General features: G+C 44.5%; 1 protein-coding gene across 6 annotated transcripts in view; it reads right to left on the reverse strand.

The window, feature by feature from the left end:
• Ncam1 (neural cell adhesion molecule 1) overlaps positions 1-23,790 on the reverse strand; it is a 303,364-nt gene that overhangs the window by 30,150 nt on the left and 249,424 nt on the right. For 3 of the 6 annotated variants that reach the window (XM_015987215.3, XM_015987208.3, XM_042280893.2), the window contains exons 9-14: positions 18,052-18,081; positions 13,562-13,712; positions 12,951-13,135; positions 12,506-12,602; positions 12,057-12,227; positions 10,491-10,622 (exon numbers count right to left, since the gene is read on the reverse strand). In XM_015987215.3, coding sequence (XP_015842701.1) covers positions 10,491-10,622; positions 12,057-12,227; positions 12,506-12,602; positions 12,951-13,135; positions 13,562-13,712; positions 18,052-18,081 — 766 coding nt within the window. The remainder of the gene's footprint in view (positions 1-10,490; positions 10,623-12,056; positions 12,228-12,505; positions 12,603-12,950; positions 13,136-13,561; positions 13,713-18,051; positions 18,082-23,790) is intronic. The other 3 variants (XM_015987214.3, XM_015987213.3, XM_042280892.2) reach the window with 1 other exon arrangement.

The following is a 23,790-nucleotide window of genomic DNA, read 5'->3' on the forward strand; positions in this document are numbered from 1 at the left end:
TATATAGGAAACACTGGGAGGGCAACTGTACTGCCCGGAAGGAGGAGATAACAAACTATAGAGCGCATTTAGTTAACAACACCAATAAGCATTAGATACAGTTGCAACATTGCGTATTAATACCACACCAAGGAACATGAACACTTTAAAAATGAGGGGGTATTTCTGTCAAGGCCCAGATGTCAATCTAGGTCAATCTCAGAGACTGTTAAAGGAAAAGAAAAAAGAAAAAGAAAAAAAGAGTATGTTATTTATTTGCAGATTCCAGAATTTTCTGAGCATCCTTGAGGAAGCAATGGCAGTGATACGGCCGTAGGTCATCAAGGAAGAGTCCTGAAACAATAATAGAGCGGTTTAATTAGCGAGAGTAATTTCATGTTTGTGCTGGCCAAACAGGAGAGGGACATGACTGAAGGAGGCGGGGTAGTCACAGGCCAGAGAGGGACAGCTTGAAGGGTCTAATTGCACTTCTTTATGGCCTGCCCCTGATGTTCCTAACACCCCAAGGGACTCCTCAGAGTCAAGGCACACATAAAAGGAAAAGGTCAGTATAGGTAAAAGACTAGGTACCCTCTGGTAACTGATACAATGGCTGTATTGATACAAAAGAGCAGACACCAGCCCCTGGTTCAACAGGTAGAGAGTGAGACATTAAACATACACTTGACTACCTATGGACCGGTCTTACGACACCTTCGGATTTGCCAAGACTGCATGGATAAGAAAGGGGTTTGAGAATTCCAAAGTAAACCAGGCTTTTCCTGTTTGAGTTCACCTACATTCCTTTGGCAGTGAGGTTTACTCCACATTGCAGTTTGGGATTAAAAAACCGACCCTAACTTCTTGGGTTCCCTATCGTAACTTTCACAGGCCTGGGGGCAAGTTCTAGCTATTGACAGCTGAGGTTAAGAGAGAAGGGCAAAGATGGGAGGTAAAGCTATCTTTCTGAAAGTATGCCGCTGACTAAAAATAATGAGAAGGAAATGCTTTAGCTAGGTGCTATATCCCTTTGCCACTGTGAGCTAACAGAGTGCATGATTTTATGGGCTATCATGACACAGGTTCTTGCCAAGGGTACCTGACTGGGATTATGTTTTTATTATTTTATTATTTTTATATTTTATATTAAAATATATTTTTATATAATTTTGTATATTATATATAAATTTATTATATTTTTATTATTTATTATTTTATTATTTCATAAATAAAAGCAATCCCCTTTGCTTTTATTTATAAAAAATTTACCTATGATTACAAACAGATCATCATACATACACGCACACACATGCACACATACACACACACACACACACACACACACACACACACACACACACAGACATACCACACGCACATCCACACCTAGGAGATACTATTTATTTTCACCCGTGTTATCTGACTGATGAAGTTTTGCGAGGTCCTGTCTACTCTGTTCCCCTTCCACTGCAGCTCACATACTCTCTCCATCTTGTCTCGATGGGGGAGAATGCATTCACACTAATACATGCTCCTGCCTGTCATGAGGGCCTCTCCTTTATCTCACTATCCACTGGGACTTATGATTTGGGTCAGTAGTCAAGTAGTTTAAAATAAAACAGTCTCCAAATTCCTGCTATCAGATTTCATGACTAAGCATCTTATCTGTGGGTAGAAAAGCCTGATGTTTAAAAATGAAACATCAAGAGAGAAATACTTCATTCCTCTTTCAGGAGAAGTCTGGAGCCAAGACTGTTTCATTGACAGACAAGACCAACATACAAAGAGGTGTCTCAAATTGGACAGGGTTGCGCAAATGGGTCAAGTAGCTTTCTCCTATTGCCTGGGACACGTACAGCACCAGGCGGAAAAAGGACACAGGGAGACACTGTAGAGGAAGGGTGTTCTTAGCTGCATTCCTTGCCCAAATGCAAAAATACCACAAACACACAGCAAAGTCCTCAAGCCCATCACCAGCGTGAAAGCATGCGAAGGAGCCTGGCTCACTGTCCCTGTTCTGCCCTGCTCACAGAAGCAAACCTCAAAGGCATCAGGAATTAAAATTCACCGCAGCACACACACACACACAGAGGAACACCAAGAAAGCAGACCATCGCTGCGTTCTGCAGGGGAAGAAAAGAACCACTCCGCGCAGCACACTGAAACCAGGAATCTCTCTTCTCTCCTCTTTAATTATGTATCAAAAGCCTTCCTTTGCCGGGGTGCGGAGCTTTGCGGGTCTGTCATCTGCTTTCTCTGACTGCTGCTTGGAAGGAGGCAGGACAAGCTCTCCATACATCCAGAAAGGCGGTAAAGGCTGAAAGCCCTGCCCACGGCCCAGTGCTGAAAGACCTGTAGTTATGTACAAACAGTCTTGTTGCCTAGGCAAGGGGCTTCACACTATGAAGGCCAGACTGGAAGCTCTCAGCGCTGACTCAGCAGGATTTCAGGCTGGTAGAGGGGAGGCAGCTGGCCCCTGGGTTCTACTGTCAGGAGTGAAGTCCAGCACTGTCACCCTAGCAGGTGGTAGGATGGCTTTGTTCTATTATTTTTCTAGCACCAAGTGGTAAGGGGCAGAAGGAAGGGGCTGTGGCTCCTTCTAGGATGTCCTCTGCAGTGGGACGAGGGCAGCCATGTTGGCAGGGGCACAGCTTCTTCTACCTTTCTCTAAGCAGCCCTTCCTCCTCCGGTTTCTTCTCAGCCTTATTGTTATTGTCCTGTGTGTGTGTGTGTGTGCACACACATTTCAGAGGCAGGAACAGTAAAATATCGGGAAGGAGCTGCCATTCTTTGTCGTCATCGTCCCCCCCCCCCCACTCAGGTCTTCCTAATCCCTTTCTGTTTTTGACTGGAGTGTCACTTTGGAAAGGTCTCCTCAAGTGTAGACTCTCCTACAAATGATCAGCCCTCATTCTTTCAATGGAGGCTTCATGTGCTTTCTTGGTCAAACAGACAGCATGCTTAGGAAAGCATCCAAGGATGGGAGCCTCCATGCACTCCCAACTATAGGCTGTGCTACTACAAACGTCCAATCAGAGGTGCTGCCCAGAGCAGCCAGGCTCTGTACTCACTAGACAGGTCTGTGGTTGGAAGGGCAGGAAGAGGCCAGGTTGCTATGGAAACATGAAGGGCAGAAAGATCACAAAAAGGTGAAGGCAAGAAGGGAGACAAAACTTACATACCCATAAGTACAAACTGCGCATTTAAGTGTGTATATATATCATACAAGTGTGTGCATGTATATATACATATGTATGCATCAGAGACAGTGGGACTCATCCTGTCTCCTTGATTTATCAATATTAATATAAATATTTTAGAGTGATTATCAGAGATTTTGCTGACAAAGGACTCATGCAGCAAGAAATGCTGGAACCCTCAATTATTCTTTCTAATAAATCCAGTTACTAAATGTTGGACACATTATCTTGTGTATTTTTATTTAATCATATTTTTCCCCACAAATAGCCATACAGTAAAGGGGAATCTAGCCTTCATTTTAGAAACAAGAGACCTGAGATTTGGGAATGCCAAGGAATTCATCTGTGGTCATGAAGTTACAGGTAGAAGGATGAGAGCAAAAATTTGAACCAGTGCAGTCTGGTTCCCAAGTCTGGACTCCTTTTGTTACAGTGCATAGCTTGGAATGAGACGTGGGAATGCTTCTTATTAGAAATGATGGGAAGAGGGTTTTCAGTTTGGAGCTGTCTGCAGTACTAGGGAGAATAAAGCCAGCCAGGAAGGGCATGCTGCTGTGTGCTGCTCTGAGATGATGCTGGCATTACACCAGTCACTCGGCCACCTACTATCTCACCCCCACCCCGCCTTGCTAAAAAGCCAAGTTCGACTTTCCAAAGAGTAGAGAGGCTGGAGCCTTCTCCACTCCTTGGAATTCAAGGAACAAAAGTGTAGAGCAGTAAGAGAAGCGAGAGACCGGCAAGGACCCAGTTCATAGCCTGCTGGCTCAGTAATGCCCATCAAGGGGGAGGAGAGCAGAGCTTGAGAAACACTGTAATTGTCATTGTTTTCTTTAGGGTGGGTAGGGGACTCATCATTTGATTTTAGAACAGAGATCAGCAAGCCTCACTTGCAAAGGGTTAAGTAATTTGTGCGGATACCTATTGCCAGGCCCATCTGTGAGCAGGCACTGTTAATTTTCCCACAAATATTTATGAGAAGTCTATGCACTCACAGATACAGTGAAAGCTACAGGCCTCACTATCTAATTTCAGAGTTTGAGTCCAACTAAAATAAAGGGGAAAAACACAACACCTCCAAGCATTTTATATGACCCTGCAGGCAGGGCAGATTTTTTTTTTTCTTGGTAAATTCCTTTGGCTTTTCCAAATATCAGTTTTGGTCTGGCCTGCTGGGAATAACATCACAAGTATACGGCCACCAAAGCAGTCCCAGGGCAGCTGTCTGCAGGGCTTCCTAGGAAGAGCAAAGTTCTTCTCTGGTCTGGCCTGAGAGGCCCTGGGCCTATTTCTCTTTCCCTTGGCTTTTCTTTTTAAAACCTGATTAAACCAGAGCTGAATTACTGCCCAGGAGAGCAGATAACCTCAGGCAGACGAGCCTGGTGGGTGGGAAGCCACCTGAAGGGACATGGGTGAAGAAAGCAATACTCACTAGCTTGTGAAGGCAATGGAACAAGGGTGGAAGAGTTAGCAGGAGCCACTGGAGAAAGAAAAATGACGGTGAACAAAAAGGAAAAATAGATCACTGGAGGCATACAGATGCTGAACCGAAAAAACCAACCAACCAAACAAACAAAAACAAAAAACAACCCAGGAGTAGCGATCCTGGGGTGCTGGTATGAGGAGCAGATGCGAAGTAAAGTTGGAAAGAGAAAAACTGTGCATGGAACAGATGGCTGACACATTATTGGAAAGCATGCAGGTCTCTATTTTAAGTACAGACCATGACCCAAGACCTTGTTCAGTCTGTCATGCAGGTAAGGAACTGGCCAGGACCAGCTGAAGAAGCCTCCAACCTTGGCTGAACACAAACAGCCACTTGGGCAGGATCATCTGTGCCCGTAAGCTCTGAGGGATGGGAGGGCAGGCACCTGGGCCTCAACTTAATGGGAACTTGAGTAAGAAAAGACTGGCTTTTCATGTCACAGTCTAGAAAGGTGTTTATAAATAGGCATGTATCTATGTGCACTACATATCTTTTGTGTGTATGTACATGTTTGTGTTAATGTATGCTCATCCATACCCAGGTGTGTGCATATCAAGGCCAGAGTTGTTGAGTGTCTTCCTCAATTGCTTTCCACCTTATTTAAAAAATATTTTATTTCTAATTAAATGTATATGTGTATGTGTGTCAGTAGATGTATATGTGTGTGCACATGAACGTAGGTGCCTGAGGAGACCAAAGGAGGGCATCAGCTTCTCTACAGCTGGAGTTAGGGGTGCCTGGGAGCTGTCTGACATGGACACTGGGAACCTAACCCTGACCCCTGCAAGAGCAGCGTGTGCTCACAGCCAGTGAGCTCTCTTTCCTGCCCTCAGCCACCTTATTTTTTAGGATGGGGTCTCTCACTGAACTTAGAGCTCACTGATTCAGCTAAGCTGACTGGCTAGGTATTGAGTCTCAGAAATCCTGTCGTCTCTACATCCCCCTGGGATTGCGGGCACACGTGGCTGTACCTGGCTTTTTAAATCGAGTGCTGGGGATCAAATTCAGGGCCCCGCTCTTGTACAACAAGTACTTTACTGACTAAGCACCTTCCCACCCGATACCTGATACACATAGCAAAACCTATACATCTCACTCTTTAACTTCAATAACTGAGTGAGACAGAATTGGCCATCTTCAGTGGCTGGGTACAGCCAGTTTTCATACAGAAGCCTCTGGAAAGATGGCTGCTTTCCAAAAATCCTCCCTAGGGAACGTGATTGTTTACACTGATGGGAAAGAGTAAGACAAATAACATTCGGTGTCGTTCCTGCTCTCCCAGAGAAAGGGGATGTTAAAGACGCAGCGTCCTCACATACAACCCTAACTATCCTTCACTATGGAGGACGGAGGATGGGTAGAGACTGTACATCTGCCAAACTGGGACACTAAATGGATCTTTGGTGTTTGATGGACAAATATCCAGAAGTTGTCCTTCAGCAATAACAAACAGTCTCCTCGGAGAGCTCTGTGGTAAAATGGAAAAGCACCAGTGTATGGGCAGTTCTGAATCAATGCTCAGGGCTTGGTTTTCCAGGACCTTCCAGGTGTCTGATGAAGCCCAGAGTCAATGTCCCTGAAGTCATAGCAGTTTGGTTACTAAACTTTCATGAATAGGTGACTCAGTTAATTAAGGTAAAAGTCTCTCTCACACTGTGTGTGTGTGTGTGTGTGTGTGTGTGTGTGTGTGTGTGTGTGTGTGTGTGTTTTAAGATGTTTGTGTAACTGTTCATATTTTTTTTTTGGGGAAAGGCCTGAAATCTTATGCATCTTAATCACACGAATTGTAATGTATGTAGATGTCCTCGAATGTGTCACAGAGTGGACAACATATCAAGATAAAAATCTCAAGACATCTCTTTTAAAATATGCAACTTCTACGTCTCGAAATACTCTATTTCGTTTCTTGGCATAGACACAAAATCCAAAGTACTATCCAGGCCACGAGATTCTACAAGTGACAGAGGAAAAAGTTCAGTGACAGAGCGAAAAGATTCAGGCAAACAGTTCTGGCAGGGCAGCAGCGCCTCCCGAGGCACTCAGATTCCAAGCTTAATAGCCAAGGGGCTTGAGTTGAAAACATGCAACAGAACATTACCCCGGTTAGAGCTTAGTTTGCTTAGAGTCACAGCTCCCTTATCACCTCCATGCACTGTACATAGAGGACCCTCAAAGAGCTAAACCATGCTTTATCTAGCAGCTGGGAGACCTCAGTCCTCTACAGGCACGTGACTTTTGCTAGTTTTGCCTGTCCATCCCTGCCTCTGATAAACCTATGCCCCTGACTGTGCAGAGGTTTCCTAAGGAGCTCTCTATAATAGAGGGCAACTCTATTACTGAAACACCTCAGTGAACTTCAACAGTTAGTTAAGGCCAAACGCTGGTCTCAACTAACACCTCCCAACTCAGGGGTCTGGCGGCTAACACTGGCCAGGATACTCCTGGGCCAGACCTGCACTTCAGTGACTTGGGGAGGCTTACGAGGTTGCAAGGAAAGACCCCGCTGAGGTTTCTTCAGAAAGTGTGCTGTTCCCATGTTTACCAGACCACCATGCTGATAGTCTCACACACTTCTACGACTGCACTTCACTTCTGCTTGTCAAGAAAAAGGTTGCTTTTAAACCCTTTCTTCTTAGCCCTCCCTTGTTCCCTTCTTCCTTGTTTCTTCCCTTCTTCCACTTCTGCCTGTATGCAGGGTTGAAGCTCTGGTCTTGCACAGGCTAGACCAGTGTTCCACTGCTGAGATAGGTCACCAGTCCTTTCTCTTTCCATTTTATCTTGTGACAGGGACTCACTAAGTTACCCAGGGTAGCCTGGGACTCAGTGTGGAGCCCAGGCTGGCCTTGAACTTATGGTCCTCTTGCCTAAGCCTCCCAAAAAGCTGGGGTCAGGTTTATGCCTATTAAGGCCTGGTGTTTATTAATTCTTTAAACTATACCTTTATTATATGATTGAGAAAACTGACTTTTGTGCTAATGGTCGCTGTGCCACAGCTTTCTTTAGAGGACGCTCAGGGTCTCCATTAATCATCTACTTTCACACTACTGACAACAAAATACCAAGTCTGGGGGCTTCCTTCTCTTAGAAATTAAGAAATTAACAATTAAAACTAAAATTAAAAAATTTAATTAAACACATAATTTTTAACAGGACTTGAAACGTATCTTCTGCTGTATTAAGAAGTAAACTCAACCCCCCAACAATCCTATCTTCATAAGGCCCCAGCTGGCAATGAGAGGGAGCTACTGTGACCTGGAGGGCCAAGACCATGTCCTCTGAGTCAGTTGCAGTCACTGGAGGGGGGGGGGGGAAGACAGTCAACAGCAAGACTCATCTAGGCCTCCCTCTCTTTAACCTAGCGGGGCTCACTGATCACTTCCCATAGAAAAGGGCCTGGAGGAAGCAGCTGAGGATTGCTGGAAGGATCCAGAAGGAAGAGCTTTCTCTTCAGAGTTCCCCTGGGGCATAGCTGTCAGTCCTACCTGACTGCTCCCTACCTGCACCCCTCACTCCCACAGACCCTGATTCTGATGCCTTCCCTAGCTGACGCATCCAGACACCAGCTTGGCTGATCGCCTGACATCCACACTCAGCTACTTGGTTTTTGCTGTTGCTGCAATATTTTGGAATACGTTTTACAAATATAAGTTTCCTGGGGTGCCTTTCAGGACCTAGCAGCTTTCTACGAACTGCATACAGCTTCCTGAACATCTTTCCTTCCGGGTCTGTCAGGTATGTCCTCTCTCTGTTCTCTAGGAACTCAGCATAGGAAGGAAGAGCCCAGCCTTGGCAAAGTGACATTGGGAGGTGGGTGTCTCAGCAGGCTGAGGGGGTCAGGCCAATTCTACTCTCTGTGGCAGCTGCCTCCTCTCTCATTTCCCTTGTTCTCAGTATCCTATATTGTCAGTTTACATAATCAGGGTGTCACTCCCATGGGGAATCTCTCCCTCTCTCCACACTATACTGGGTAGTTACTAAGTTAACTGGCCAGTCTGTTCCCAGCATGGAAATGTACACCGTAAGTAATCCAGTGCAAATAAAGAGAGCTGACAAGAACCCAGGGCTCAGCCCCCTCCCCACCCCGACCACAGGGAGCTGCCTGAAGGACACAGTGCACACCAACATCTATCTGTACGCCAACTCAACAAGGGATTCCCACCGATAGGCTCTGCTCCTCCTCCTCCTCTATCAACTAACAGATAAGCCAGGAAGCATGCGGGCTCCGTTCCTTTACTTCCTAAAAGCAAACAGGAAGATTATTTTTGGCACTTTGGAACAGGGTCCTCATGAGGCAGGTGTCACACCTCTGGTCCTGGGGCTAAAAGCGAGGGGCTGCTATTAGCTCGTTACTCAGAGTCCATCGGCAGATTTCTACCATGCTCGGTTCGGCAAACCTTATCTTTTCCACCAAGTAATGACTACACACAAGAATTAATAAATAAGCACAATTTCAAAACACACGGAAGTTGCATGCTCTAGAACAGTAGTGTTAGCCTCATGGAGTAACCTATATACGTTAACAAAGGCGCAGCTAGACTAAGGTCAGTGTGGTTAGGGCTCAGACAACATCATCTACTTCAGCCTCTAGGGGACAAAAAAAGGGGCCAGAACTAAATTATGAACTAGGACTAGATGTTAACACTATGGAAACAGGTAATGAGGTATGAAGAGGCACTTACGTGGAGGAGGGCTATCTGCATTTCCCATGGATGGAACACAGACGAAAAGAAAAGCCAAGAGACAGACCCGGGGGAAAAAAAATAAGATGTAAAAGAAATGAACAGAATCCACAGAGCACATGGAGCTGAAACTCAAATTATCAAATTACTTCAAACAGGAAGAAACACTCGCTGCAGGAAGAGGAGAGTGGCCCTGCTATCACTGGGGAAAGGTAAAGGGGGGGGGTCTGTCTGTAGGCTCCCAGGCTTCTCAGAGAGGCAAAGGGTTCTCATGTGTGGATTAAATCAGAGGTTCAGGGAGAGCCTGGAGCTCCATGGTCACCCAGGAGACCACTTCTACAGCATCTTCTTGAGCTGGAGGGACCCAGGATCCTGGGGGGTGGGGAGGGGGCAGCCATGTGGACGGCAGAGGAACATGGCCAGCGCAAGGCTTGTCCAGAGCTTGGCTGCTGTGGGAAGCGAAGGCTAAGCTGGGCAAGCGTGGTTTAGGGATGGAGGGAATGGCAGAGAGAAGCTAGAGGCAGCCCCGAGTGGAACCTGGGGAAAGCCGCTCGCCTGAAAGAGTCCTTGAGGCACAGATGGTCCGAGGAGTCATCTTGGGAAGGAAGAATCAGGTCAGTCCAGGGCCCCTTTGGGATGGCAGGGCTATCTTCCTCTTCATAGAGGAGACTCTTCTGTGTTTTCCCTCTCTATGACTTAATACTGTCCGTGCATGAAAAGTCCCAGTTTACATGACATGAGCAGTCACTGTCTCTACTGTCTTTCTCAAGCTCCAGGGTGCTTAGGGGCTTCGGGGGCCTGGCTCCAAAAGCAACTCTCTCAACTCCTTCCATACGCCCTGTTTGTTTCCCTCAGCTCTTCATCATATTTGACCAGTGGTGGCCAGTGGTGGCCCCTGGCTGCAATCCTAATAAAGTAGGCCACCCACTAGAACAGTGTCTTCCACCCATTTGGGGGATGGAAGGAGTCCAGATTAGCCATCCCTGAGAACCAGAGAGTTAAGTGGGCCACTATAAACATGGGGACCCAAAGGGTAAAAGCTATCTTCTGAGCTATGATGGGGACAACTCAGGGTCCCTGTCTATCCCTGAAGAGAAGGAAGAGAGAGGGTGATTGTGGAGAAGAGGTAGAGAAGTTGGCGGTACTTACGGACTGGCTGTGTCTTGAACTCAGCGGCTGCACTGATCTCGCCCAGCCCCTTGCCGTTGAGGGCCGCCAGTCGTACTGCGTACCTTGTCTCAGGCTTCAGGCCCATGATGGTGACAATGCCTTCCATGTTGGCTGTGGTGAGAATATGGGGCAGATTAAAAGAGAAGGGCTGTGTACAGGGAAAACAGTGTGGTGGAAAATAGGGTGGTGGGTCTCCACATAATTAAACACAACCATTGTTTGGCAAACATGTAGAAAAACTGAAAGCAGGAGATAAACAGATCCCTGTAGACTCATGCTCACACCGGCAGTATTACCCAGAGTCCAAAGTCACAAGCAGCCTTGACGACTTATCATCATCACAGATGAATGGGTCAATGAAATGCAGTGAGGACCAACAATGGGGTATTTACCCCATCTTACAGATGAAATGCTGACACGTGCTACAGTGTGGATGAACCGTGAGAACATTTTGTTAATAAATAAGTGGACACAAAGGGACAAATGGCATATGAGGTACTCCCAAGGGGCCCCTAGGGTAATCAGCTAGAGAAAGACAGTAGAATGGTGGTTACCAGGGACCAGAAGGAAGTGGAGAAAGGAATTAGAATGTGGAAATGCTCTGAAAATGAACAGAAGTGATGGTTGTGACTCAATGCTACTGACTTATATACTTAAAAATGACTCAATGCAAAATTCATATGGATTTTACCATAATTAAAATATAAGTAGAAGTGATATTTTAAGAGAGGGGGCTGGGGAGATGTCTTAGTGGGTGAAGTATGTGTTGTCCATACATGAAAGCCTGAAGGCCTGAGTTCAAATCCCAGAAGTCATGTAAAAGCTGAGGATGGAGGTATGCGCTGTAGCCCCAGTACTGGGGGGCTAGAGACAGACAACAGGTCACTGAATCTCACTGGTCAGCTGGCCTAACTGAATTTAAGAGTTTCAGGGTAAAAAAAAAAAAAAAAACATGGAGAATGATCTCGGAAGAATACTTGATGCTGAGAGAGAGAGAGAGAGAGAGAGAGAGAGAGAGAGAGAGAGAGAGAGAGAGAGAGAGAGAGAATTAGAGAAAGAGAGAGCCAGAGCCAGAGAGAGAGATCAGATTTAATCTTGAAAGACATCACTGGATTGATTTAACTTGGAAGATAAAACAGGATTGACTCAGGGTAGATCTGTCATCTTGCTGGCCTGGTTACTGTCATCAGTACATGACAGCCCCTGGGTACAGACACCAGGCAGGGATGGCCAGGAGTCATCAGAGAAGAAGCCGAGAACAGAGCAGGATGATGCTCTGCACCCACTTTTCCCATTAAGCTCAGCAGCTAATTACATCTTCTGTCTAGGAAGCATCTGACCGGTTCTGTCTGTCCTGGTGAGGTCATGAGGTCGGAAGCAGCAAGGGACAGAAGGTCAACAACTCTATGGAAACATGGCCCTAATCTAACTCTAGCTGGAGAGTTCCTAATTCTGGAGGAAACTGGATGCAATGGCGGACGGTGACATCCTGCACCTCCCCTACCTACACGGTCAGCAGAATTCGAGGGTGTGCCCCAGACTCACCTTCTTTGGCATCATACCACTTGAAATGCCATGCTTCTTCCCCCAGGGACTTCCACTCAGCCTTGTATTTGAGGATGGGCACTCCACCTGTGGCCTCTGGCTCGTCAAACTGCACCTGTGCTGTGCTGGAGTAGGGTTCTACTCGGTCGATGGATGGAGAAGACGGTGTGTCTGCGAGAACACATATGGACACCCAGGTCACGTGTGTGGCCCAAGACTACACTTGGAAATACGTCCCCTGCTTCCAATCTTTCTTGAGGATCCTTTCTAAGAGTAAGAATCTCTGCTTTTGGAGAGACCGCTTTCCTAGCTGACTTCAGACTCTCCTCAACCCATCCCGTGGTTGGAGTTCTCACACGTGGAGTGGCTTCTTGACCACCTGGCTTTTCAGAGCCTGGATCTGTCTTCTGCCCCTTCACTGGTGTGGAAGTTACGATGAAGGCACCCACCTGCTTGAACAAGGATGAATTCCAAGGACTCCTGCCCAATGCGGTTCACTGCCGTACAATTGTAGTTTCCAAAGTCATTTTCGGAGTCAGGGGTTACCTACAGAAGGAAGGAGCCCAGGGGTTACAAATGTCCCATGGATGGCCACACTTGTATTTATTTATTAGATACAGTAAGTAAAGAATAAATCTGGTGATATACTCATTATCAATCCCAGTGAAAAGAACCCAGTGGCTCACAGAAGAGGCACATTCCACTTCCTAGTCCCAGCCTAGCAACATGGTCAGGACCAGTGAAGCTGAGGATGGGGACCTAGAGGAGGCTCAGTTTCTTCTCCATCCAATGTTCCCCAGTTCAGGATGTGCCAGGGAAGCAGGAGAAGTGATGGGAACCTCCCCATTATCACAGGGCCTGTTCCACCCTGCCCTTTCCCACGCCCCAATTCACCTCCAGGTAGCTAGCAGACGGGGTGTTGTAGATCTTGATATTGCTGTAGTTGGAGCTTGGCAGCAACTGACCATCTCGGAACCAGGAGATTGTGGCACTTGGGTAGGCAAAGACCTCACAGGTGATGTTCACCTGGTTCCCCTCCCAAGTGTACACAGCCACAGGGCCCTGGAGCTTGGGGGCATCTGCAATGAATGACAATGACCATCAGAACAGCAACCACTTTCTTGGAACACCCACAGACTGTCTTCTGGCACTGGGAAGGCAGGCATGACCCAAAGCAGAGTGGGTTCCTGGATCAGTAGAGCTCTGGGACATTTTGGAATTCATGTGTACATGTTCTGCTTGAGAAAACTCAGAGCATGGGTAGCTACTGAGAAGCTTGGGGATAGTGCATGTGTGTGTGTGTGTGTGTGTGTGTGTGTGTGTGTGTGTGTGTGTGTGTGTCTGTACTTGGGGCCACAGCTCTGAAACACTTGAGGACCAACAGCCTCAGGGAATGAACAAGGTGGAACTTGCTAGAGAAGCTGAAGCTAATCTGCCTCCAGCATCCTGATCCTTCACTGCTCCCCCTGCTCCCGCCCCCGACTCCTTCCCTAGTCACTCCTTACATTGAACTTCAAGGTACATGGACTGGGAGTCCTGGCCGATGGTGTTGCTGGCAGTGCAGATGTACTCTCCAGCATCTGTGTACTGGATGCTCTTCAGGGTCAGAGAGGACACACGAGCGTGGCTGCGTACCACCACGTGCCCATCCAGAGTCTGCCGGGAGGAAAGGGATGGCATCAGAGTCTGAGGTGAGGCAGAGGGCAGGGGCAATTAGAGCAGGGTGGGTCTAGGAGACAAGGGTCATTGCTGGTCTGTGACCAGTGTCTAGTCTTCTCTCTATGTCAACCTCTAATTTCACTTCACCTACTTCATAATGGGGAAGAGTATGGGAACTTCAACATAGTTCAAACAACAAATGGGACTCGATCGATTTGGGGCATAGTGAGGTCACCCAAGACTAGTTTGGGATGTATTAAAATGGAAGCAAAAGGCTTGGGTGGTACAAATTGAGATCCAGAGGAACTCGCACTATCCCCTGTTCTTTCCTTCTAGTCTGACTCCCCCAGACCCAGTTCCACAGTGTGTGCATGTGTGCTAGGGAATGCCAATGACCCAAATGTAAGGAGTTATGCAAGACACATCCTTCCTGTAGATGTGTCTCTTTCCTGGATGCTTGACAATATTCATTCTTACTGGGGAGACAAGTCAAAGCCCAGGCACTCCTGAGCTGAAAGCAACAGAACCTTCTCTTGAAACATAGTGCAAAGAGAGTCACAGACTCACCCAGGATCCTTTGTACCAAAGTCTACACCCGTCCCTAGTCTTTGATGCTACCATTAGTTTACTGAGTCTCTAGACTCACAAGGACTGCTAAAAAATGAATGAGTACACAATCTCTAGGCAATGGGTATTGGGATATTTGCAAGAGTTCCCTCCTTGACATTCTAAGCAAAAGGGGTACTAACCCTCAAAGGGTCCAGGCATGTGCCCCTGGACCAGAGTCCCCTGAGAACAGGTAAACTGAAGAAGGACCCTATTCTGTGTAAGCTGGGACACCCCATTAAGTCCAGCACAAGATTCTCAGTAGAGATGGATGAGAGGGGGTGCCAAGCATCTGCCAAGCATCCGGGTTGGTCTTCAAAGAATTAAATGACACATAACCTCAGTTTCTATCAATATGCTGGATTGGAAGCTGGGGGGAGGGGGGAATTGCAATGTCCTTTATCAGTCAGTCCAGGAAGTTGGCAAAAAAAAAAAGTGCTGGCCTTGTACAGCACCCTTAGCAGATCTATGGCACAAAGTCCCTTTACTATCAGTGATCAGATCCACTTCTGTTATCTGAGTTATATCTGGGAGCTAAAACATGCTTCCAACCAGGGAAGGAAGGAACAAGGAAAAGCATCTGTGCCTATGGCATTGTGCATCTCCTTCTCTTAGAGACGGATGCCCTGGTGTTTCTATTTGACCTGGAAATAGGGGAGGCCTGTTGGTCAAGAAGCTGCATCCTAGGAGATGATACACATTAATGAGAGGTGACAGGAGACTGTCTCAGAGAGCCTAGAGACATCCAGTTTATTGGAAATGCTAGATCCCAGGACTCTGTTTCTTGTAGGCTGACAGTGGTCCATCTTAGTGTCTTTTCACATGTCAAACAAAATCTTCATCCATCAATCTATATATATCAGGGACACTGAGAGCATGAAGTCATTCTTGCAGGTATCTCTCAAAAGCTGGCCTGATTCGCCTGTCATTCCTCTCTGCCTAAAGCACAATGTAATTGAGGGGAGAAGGGACTGAAGGTCCACACATGGTCTTATCGGCTTTGGGATGAACTGTGATGATTTGTGACCCAGATAGGGCTTGTACAGGGCCTGCAATATATGTAATTCTTAGGAATCCAAGAGCACATGACCATGTGGAAAGGAGGCAAGGTGAGTCCCTCAGGTAAGAGCATTAGCACAAAAGCAAGGAATGAACAGCATTTGCTCAGAAATGTCTGAAGACAAGCTCCTGGAAAAGCTGTACACATTTTTTTTTTAAACTTATTTTTAAAATCTGGTCTCCCTGCCTACATTTCTACAGGGGCTGGAGACTTCTGTCATTTAATGATGTCACCACACCAGTAGGGATTTCTCTACAGGGATTTCTTATTGTGTAGTGGCTCACTGCAAGTTTGATGATGGGATTCCTCACCAGCTGTCCAGTCATCCCTTGGAGGATACACCGATAGACTCCAGTGGGATTGGATTATCTCATCCTGAAATAATTTCTTCTGGCACAGGAACACAACCATAAGACACTCCAACCAAAAGTCTTGCTGATCACTCTGGCTCTCTCAGAGGAAGCAGTGAGCTCAGGTAAGAGCGAAACAAGAATACTACAGCGATACCCTTCTCTCTCTTTAAAACAGTATTTGTGACTTTAATTATTCTCAGCAAAGCAGTTCTCCCTTTTCCCAGATGAAAGCATTTGGCCTTTCAGAGCATCCAGAAAGAACCTGGTCACAACACAAGCCTGTCTTTGCACTCCTCTGGCCTATGGTCTTCATCTCTGAATGAGTCCAACAGTATAAAACGGAATGTCTGAGCCCCAATGGGCAGCATTCACTTGAAAGTCAATTATGTCCAAAGTGAAACATTCAAGATAAAAGACACTTCTGGAAAATGGAGTTGGGTGTGTGTGCTTTCCTGGGAGTAAACCTATTATTTCCACTTACAATGATTAGCCATTTAAAATCTCCTTAATGCTCCCTGATAAATCTCAGTGACTCCTCAAGCCAGGCCCTGATCAGAATGGCAGGGGAAGAAACACACAGCGAAGCAGAATGAGCCCTGCAGCTGTGGAAGTCGGAAGTCGGCCCCATCGTTAGCCCCTCCTCTCTCCCTTCCCAATGCCAGTGGGGCCATAGTTTTGGGGCAATAAAACATTCAGCCTATGACAACACTAAGTGATCTCAAAGGCACAGGAGGGAAGCATTTCAGTGGGGACATGCTACAGTCCCTATGTCATGTCATCAAGGAAGGCAGGCACATTACAAAGATGAACTAGATTTGACAATGGTAGACTGCTCAGGTGCAGACATGAATGTCCCTGCCAGGGGACAGGTGGACAACTTTTAAATATTAAGCAGCATTCAATATTTATAGTTATGACCTGAACACAGGAGTTATGTGTTCTGAATGGTTATCACCCAGGAAGACTAAGAAGGTAGACTTAATGAATTGAAATATAGAGCCTATTGAACTACTGGATTTGAAGAAAGACACAAAATGGAATGTAATAGGAGGCATTCACAAATTAGATTTTGAATCTCATCTAAAGGCACCTGATCCATGTGTGTGCACGTGTGTGTACATGTGTGTGTACGTGTGTGTGTGTGTGTGTGTATGTGTGTGTGTGTGTGTATGTGTGTGTGGTATCTGTATATGTGCATGTGTGTGCATCACACATATGTATGTCTATGTGGAAGCTAGTCAAACCCAAGTATCATTCTTCAGGAACCATCTACCTTGTTTTTCAAGAAAGAGTCTCTCACTGGGATCTGGGGCTCACTGATTAGGCTAGAGTAGCTGGCCAATGATCCCCATCAATCCATGTGTGTGTCTCTCCCCATTGCTGAGATTACAAGCACAAAACACAATGCTTCACTTCCAATATGAACGCTGAAGATCAGTACCAGGTCCTTGCGTGGCAATCACGTTCCTGACACAGCTCTATCTCCCTAGTCCCAGGCCAACTGGTGGTTATGTTCCAGTTGGTCACTTATAGTTACACGAACCAGATAAAAACTGGTGACCATGATTATATGAAGGGTCTTCAAGGACAGCAATGAAACAGAAAGGTTAATGCTTCGCTTCAGTTTTCAACCCCAGCCCCATGTCTCCTAAACTGAAGCAAATAGACAGGGGAGTTCCAAAGGCTAAATGCTACTGACTTTACAAACATAAGCCCATTTCTGCCAAATCACTCCAGTCTTACAAGTTTAATGCTCCCTAAAGATAACAGATACATTGAATGGTTTGGGGAAATCAGTGAAGGATGTCATTGGCGTGGCTTTTGACAGGAAATGCAATGTGATCATTTACCAAGGCCAGTCATTATCAAATAAGTGAGCAACAAGATGAGTTGAGCTGGAAAGGAAAGGGCTGAGTGGGTTTTAGATCACTCACTCTGTGACTTTATGGTCCAGAGCCACAGCCACCAGAGGAGAGTTCAATTTTTTTTAAATTTTTTATTCTTTCAAAATGCCTGGCTTGGGAATTGGGGCAATTTATTTCTATCAGCACAATTACCTGGGTATGATTTTACCAGCACCAGCAAGAGAATAAGGTCCTGTTTTAAAAAATCGTAAGGGTTTGTTCCTCCACTCCCAACACAGCTTGCTTGCTCATCCTAGAAGATGACTCTATTACTAGGTGATATCTACTGCTATGGACCTAAGCTTTAACTAAAGTGCTCACTAGGTTAGTGAGTCTGGTTATTAACTGTGATGGTGAGTTAAACTGAAATGCTTTCCGAGCTAGAGACTGGCTAGTGGTCAAGTAAGCTATACCTCTTGCTTCTCTGGTCGAGTCCACGAAGCCTGGAGAGAACAAGATATAAAACACAACAAGAAGGCAGTAAAATGTCACATGTTGCTTTAGAGAACTCATACTGCATTCCGTGCACATGCAGTGTCTTTTTAATTCAGAAATTTTTTCAAGGCCCACTTTCAATGATATGACTATCCCCCCAATTTAATTCAGAAGTTAGCTGAAGTTCAGCTCCCCCCATCTTATCATCTTATGCACCTTAAAATGTATAAATCAAAGGTGAATTGAACTCTGCATATATATGGATACAAGCAGACATAGTCAGCTCCTCCTATACAAAGCATCTTAAACAGTCTTCAACATATTTGAGGGCACTATCCATTCTTATCAAATAATCAAGGGCTTCTTAGAGAGTAGATTTTTCCTCTAAATGTTTTAGACAGATAATCACACATACACTAAAGCCATTTAATGCCCATGCACTTTGCAACTCAGCATGCATTTAATTCAAAGTTATTATTATTATTATTATTATTATTATTATTATTATTATTATTATTACACAAAGAGACAAAGCAAGGAGCAGAGAGATACAATGAGTGTATGAGCATGAAGTCTTTGAGACTATGGGTCAGGAAGCGTTGAGGAGTCTAAATCCTGGGTGGTGACAGTGGGGCTCTATTGCTTAAAGTTAGAAAGGTCCCAGATGGCATTTGGATGGAAGCATGGACCTTCCCCATCCAACTTGCTACTCATGAGAGAGTGAGAAAAGTCACACAAGAGGATTTGGGGAACTTTCTGCTCAAGGCTAGATTTGTTCATTTATGCAGCACACGAAATCTACTCTGCTTAACTTCTCTGTTTTCAAACTCTGAGTCAGAGACATCTGAGTTGTATTGGTCTTTTCATTGGGTGGCATTCCTGACTGACTGTCCTTGATGTTCAAATAGCAAAGGACACAAAAGATGCTAGAAACAGGGAATGTGAATGAGTTAGCAAACAGTAAGTTCATCAAATACAAGGCGCTTTTGTGAGACAGGAGGGTGGAGATGTTGGGTCACATTACATGATGTTGGGATGAAGGAGGAAGTGAGAACAGAGAACATGCATAGACCAAAGTCACAGTGGGCCAACATGTCAGCTGTAGTTGACAATTCCACAATGCTAGAAAGCTTGTTTGTCACATGCCAGGGCTGTGTCATCAAGACTTAAATAAACAAAAACAAAAATGGGGATATAGCATATATTATTATTTGTTTTCAAATTGGAAACTTCAGTGTCTCAGTTCCAAACCACTAGTGTTCTATGGCTTTATAAATAAGCTCTTGCTAGGGACACAAGTTTCTAGTAGCCTGATTATTCCCTCTGTGCCTGGTAGAATGTATCAAATGTCTGTCTTGGCTCCAACAATTTGGTAAAAATGTGGCCCACTTGAAGGCAATCTATATTCAAATCTCTATACTCAGGAAACAATTAGGCTATAGTTAATATGCTCCAAATGTTAGTTTTTGGTTGTTTCAATCCTTATTTTTGTTACTCCATATACATTTCTAGTAGTTTATATGTGTGTAGGTTAAAGCGAAGCACTTCTTCACTCATATTAAGCATTCCCTATACACATTTGCCCACATCTTAGGTCAGGCTCTGATCACTCTGTGCAAAGCATTTCCTGAGGGTTAAAAGTGGGCACTGAGCTTGTATCCAATCAGGAATTCTCCCCAGTGAAAAGAAAGGTTGGGCTTCGAAAGAATTCAGAATTTCAAAAGGTCTCTCTTATTTGTGGACTCTGTCTGATCTGGTCTCAGCTCCTCACCCCTCTTTTTTCTTAATACTGAAGGACTCATACACCCTTCTTTAGAGTCATCTCAAGGCACAGAAACATTCAAATAGCAAATGATGGATGCCTTTTTATGCCAGGGATTGAGTATATAGATAATAATCCCTGGGTCTCACTCAGTATGTAAATTGTGCCTGGAATCTAGCAACACTCAGACACCTGGCAATATTTATGATGAGTCTGTATAGGATGAGGAATGACATGACACAGATGCATAACCTTCGAAAGTATCACAAACACCTTCACACACATGTGAAAACTAACCGGCAATGATATTTACTTTCCTCTTTTTTTTTTTCTCACGATACCAATAATTGCTAAGAAATACATCAACTTTCGGATATCAATTTTCCAAACAATCACATTCATCTTAGCTATTAATAGTTGCTAACCTAAACCAACTCCACTTGCTGAAGCTTAATGGATTGATGAGACTTTCTCCAACCACAATGAGACTCAGTCCAGAGACATAATCAAAGGTATGGTATGACTATATTCATTTTGAATTCATTCCTTCTTTCCTTTTATGAGGAAAAACAATTCTGATATTCTATTAGCAAGTCACTACAGGTCTGTAGGTAAAATTCTTGCCTTCCTCTTCCAATGAGAAGGGCAGTGTTACAGTCAATCTATGGCGTGAAAGACAAAGCTGCTTTAATCCACTTACACCCCTTGCTAAAGGAACCTGAACCTCAAACAAAAGCTACTAGAACTACAGAAGAGCACTGTTTCACCATGACACCAAGTCTGTCACTTTCTGAGCAACTGACTCAGAAAGAATCTGAGATCTCTGAACTTAGACCTTGTCCCAGTTGATATTTTCAGCAGTGACTTAGATATTTTGAATAAGGATTCACATAGTCTGGAAGCAATGCTAACACAAATGCTAGGACAGCTGCATTGGGAAAGCTGTTGAATTACCTGCACTTTAATGTTATGCTTAGTGCTAGGGTCACCACTGACTGCCCTATGTCATTACTTTCAACATGCAGATACAGCATAAGGGGATCAATCTGAACGGAAATACTCCAACTTCCAGAATTGTAAGTAAAAATCTCCATGAACAGTTAATCCCAACTGAAAGATGGTCTGAAGTAGTAGTTTTCTAGATGGGGAGAGTTTTAGTAATGATTACAATTGGCTATTGGGATTGGGGGTGGTGAGAAATCGCAGATACCTTGCAATGCATAAAGCAGTCCCAGTGAAGGGAGAGTCTTGCTAAATGGCCAAAGTGACCATGGCTGAGAAACAAAGCTGCAACAAGCGAAATACACACAAAGTTCTGCATTGTTGCTCAAGCAAACAACTTCACGAGAAAGCAACAGGAGGTAAGTCGCCTAAATGGAGTCCATATTATAGACGTGCATGTTCTAGGTGACTATGACATGACATGAATCAAGGGCTAATGCTACTTTGACTACATGATGTGTCTAGGTCAAGATGATAACCCCACTGAGATCTGTCCCGGTTACAGGGGGACGGTAAGGTTTTATTGAGTCCTAGTGAACTGAAACTATCAAGTTATAGGACAACTATCAGGGTGAAGGGTATAGAAATCATGACATGAGAAACTGGAAAATTCTGGGAGTCTGATAAAGGAAGAAGTGTTGCAGCTTCTGTTCCAGTGACTCAGATTCTGAGTGGCAGAGGTGGAGGGTTCCAAGTAGTGGGAAAGAAGACAGCCCTTTGTGATACTGTAGCCATAACATGTCAGATGGGGGCTGAGTGACTTGGCAAGGATACCAGAAAACGAGCCAGGTGAACTCACAAAGCCCAAAAAGGCTCTTCCAAAGTGATCTCTTAGCCTGCAGCTCTATGGGACTTAATGCTGTGGGGGGTTATCTATTTCACTCATTAGATTAAACTGGTACCTTTGTGACCTGCTTAGCTGAGCATCCCGATTTTAGAAATGGTTTTCTTCACTCTTAGAATTCAGTGGTGCTGGTGATCTCAATACATAATTATATATAATGCAACTCTAGGTGGGATAGAATGCAAGGGGTGGTTGCCATTGTGAAAATGACTGGAACTAGAACACAACCTGCTCACTGGCAGATCATGTCTCATCATTACTAGCCATCTATAGTATCAGATTGGCATCGATGATTCTTTGATGTCAATATTTAATGAGAAAAGTGGCAAAATTTTCTTATTTAAGATTTTATTTAAGCAAATACATTGATGTGGTAGCATGGTGAACTTTTCTGGTGGACTTGTTCTGACACTGACTGACTCATGCTCCATGAATGTCACTTCAAGCAAAACTGAAGCTAGTCTACAGTAAAATAAACTGTGATCTGAACTGTGCTGGGCTTAAATAGTTATCTCAGATCAAGACAGACGACCCATAGAGAAAACTGAATTGATAAAAAAAATCAGTCCCACTGGGTTTGAGATGGTTTTTTCATGATATCTTCAGTCTCAATATTTAGGGAATATGAGCACATATTAGTTCCTAGCTATTTATTATCATTTTATAAAAATGAAATCATAGGTACAAGCCAGAAGTGCCAACCTATTAAAGACAAGCCCCAAGTAGGCACAAATCTTAATAATCTTTCTTGTCCAGTTTAACTGTTGAGCTATTTCTAGAAAAGACACAGAACTTAAAAATGTCATTCATCTGAAATAGATGTTTCGTCCTTCGCGGTAGGTCAGAGATACATACTGGGTCACTTGGACAAATCTACTTTGAAATCTAATATAGAAAGACCGGCCAAGCAGTGGCCATGTGGATTAAGCCCTGAAATGTACATTGGGTCCATGTAACACACAAAGGAAGCCGAAGTCTTAGCTGGGAATTTAATTCCAGTGTCGATAAAGAAATTATTGAAGTAAACACCTCACTTCTTAATTTAGCTGGCTTTTGCAGATCAAACAGCATATGCGAGCTTCAAAAATATTTAGCAGTTCCTCAGTTGAGTTTCTGTTAAGTTGGATTCAACTCTGGGTACAAAACTTGCAAAACAAGGAATGGACTATTTGGAATAGAGCTTTCTGCTCCTTTAGAATTTGCTTTGTTTTCTGTCACCGAGGTAGAAATTGGTTCCTCAAATGCAAATTCCACTTTGAGCCCTGGTACTTAATATTCTCCCTTTGGCTTTCTTTCAGTTTATTTCTAGAGATTTCTTTGAGCCTGGCAGAAGAGGGCATATCTATCATTTTTGACATTCTGGTCAATAGGCAATCCATTATACATCCTCTTTAAGGCTATGGCTATTACTCTTGAGTAGGTAACCAAGCTTTGGCAAACTAAAACAAAGCCTATTACTACAGGAGATGCAAAATAATATTGGAGAGGTGCCATAAAGCCATTATTTTTTCCTTTGTATAGTGCTTCAGAATTAATTTTGGGCCATGTGTTCTACCGTGCTGCTTTTCCTAAAGATATCTACACTGCTTTGCAACTTAGCCCATTCTTCTTGTCTTTTTGGCCCACTCAGTAGCAATGGGCTACATGATGTGGAGTGGTCACGCCAATATATATATTATCAGTAATAAAGAAAGCTTTCCAATGATCTACAGATCCATACACCTTAAAGCTAAATGTTCTCAGTCATTTAACTTGCCAGGGAGTTACTACCACATTCTTAAACTTTGGTGAGTATATTACAGAACCCAGGTCTAAGTACCATCATCTAGAAACTGCTAATTATTTTTGCCTTTAGAACAAAATGGAATCCAAATGTGACCAAGAATACAGGCAGACACAAAGGCAACCAAGCTTTTGTGCACAGAGTGCGTGCATACAGCGTGAGTATATGAGACGCGAGGAAGAGAATTAATAGACTCATCCTGATCCCTATTGTTTCTGGGGGACACTTTTCTGGGTGTGTCTGAGCTGATGGCAACATCATCTGATGCCCCAGAATCTTGCTTGTCCTGGGTCCTCACAGCTCCACAAGCCTGGATCAGAATTTCA

This window comes from Peromyscus maniculatus, chromosome 7 (genome assembly GCF_049852395.1).
Source record: "Peromyscus maniculatus bairdii isolate BWxNUB_F1_BW_parent chromosome 7, HU_Pman_BW_mat_3.1, whole genome shotgun sequence".
Taxonomy (NCBI): domain Eukaryota; kingdom Metazoa; phylum Chordata; class Mammalia; order Rodentia; family Cricetidae; genus Peromyscus; species Peromyscus maniculatus.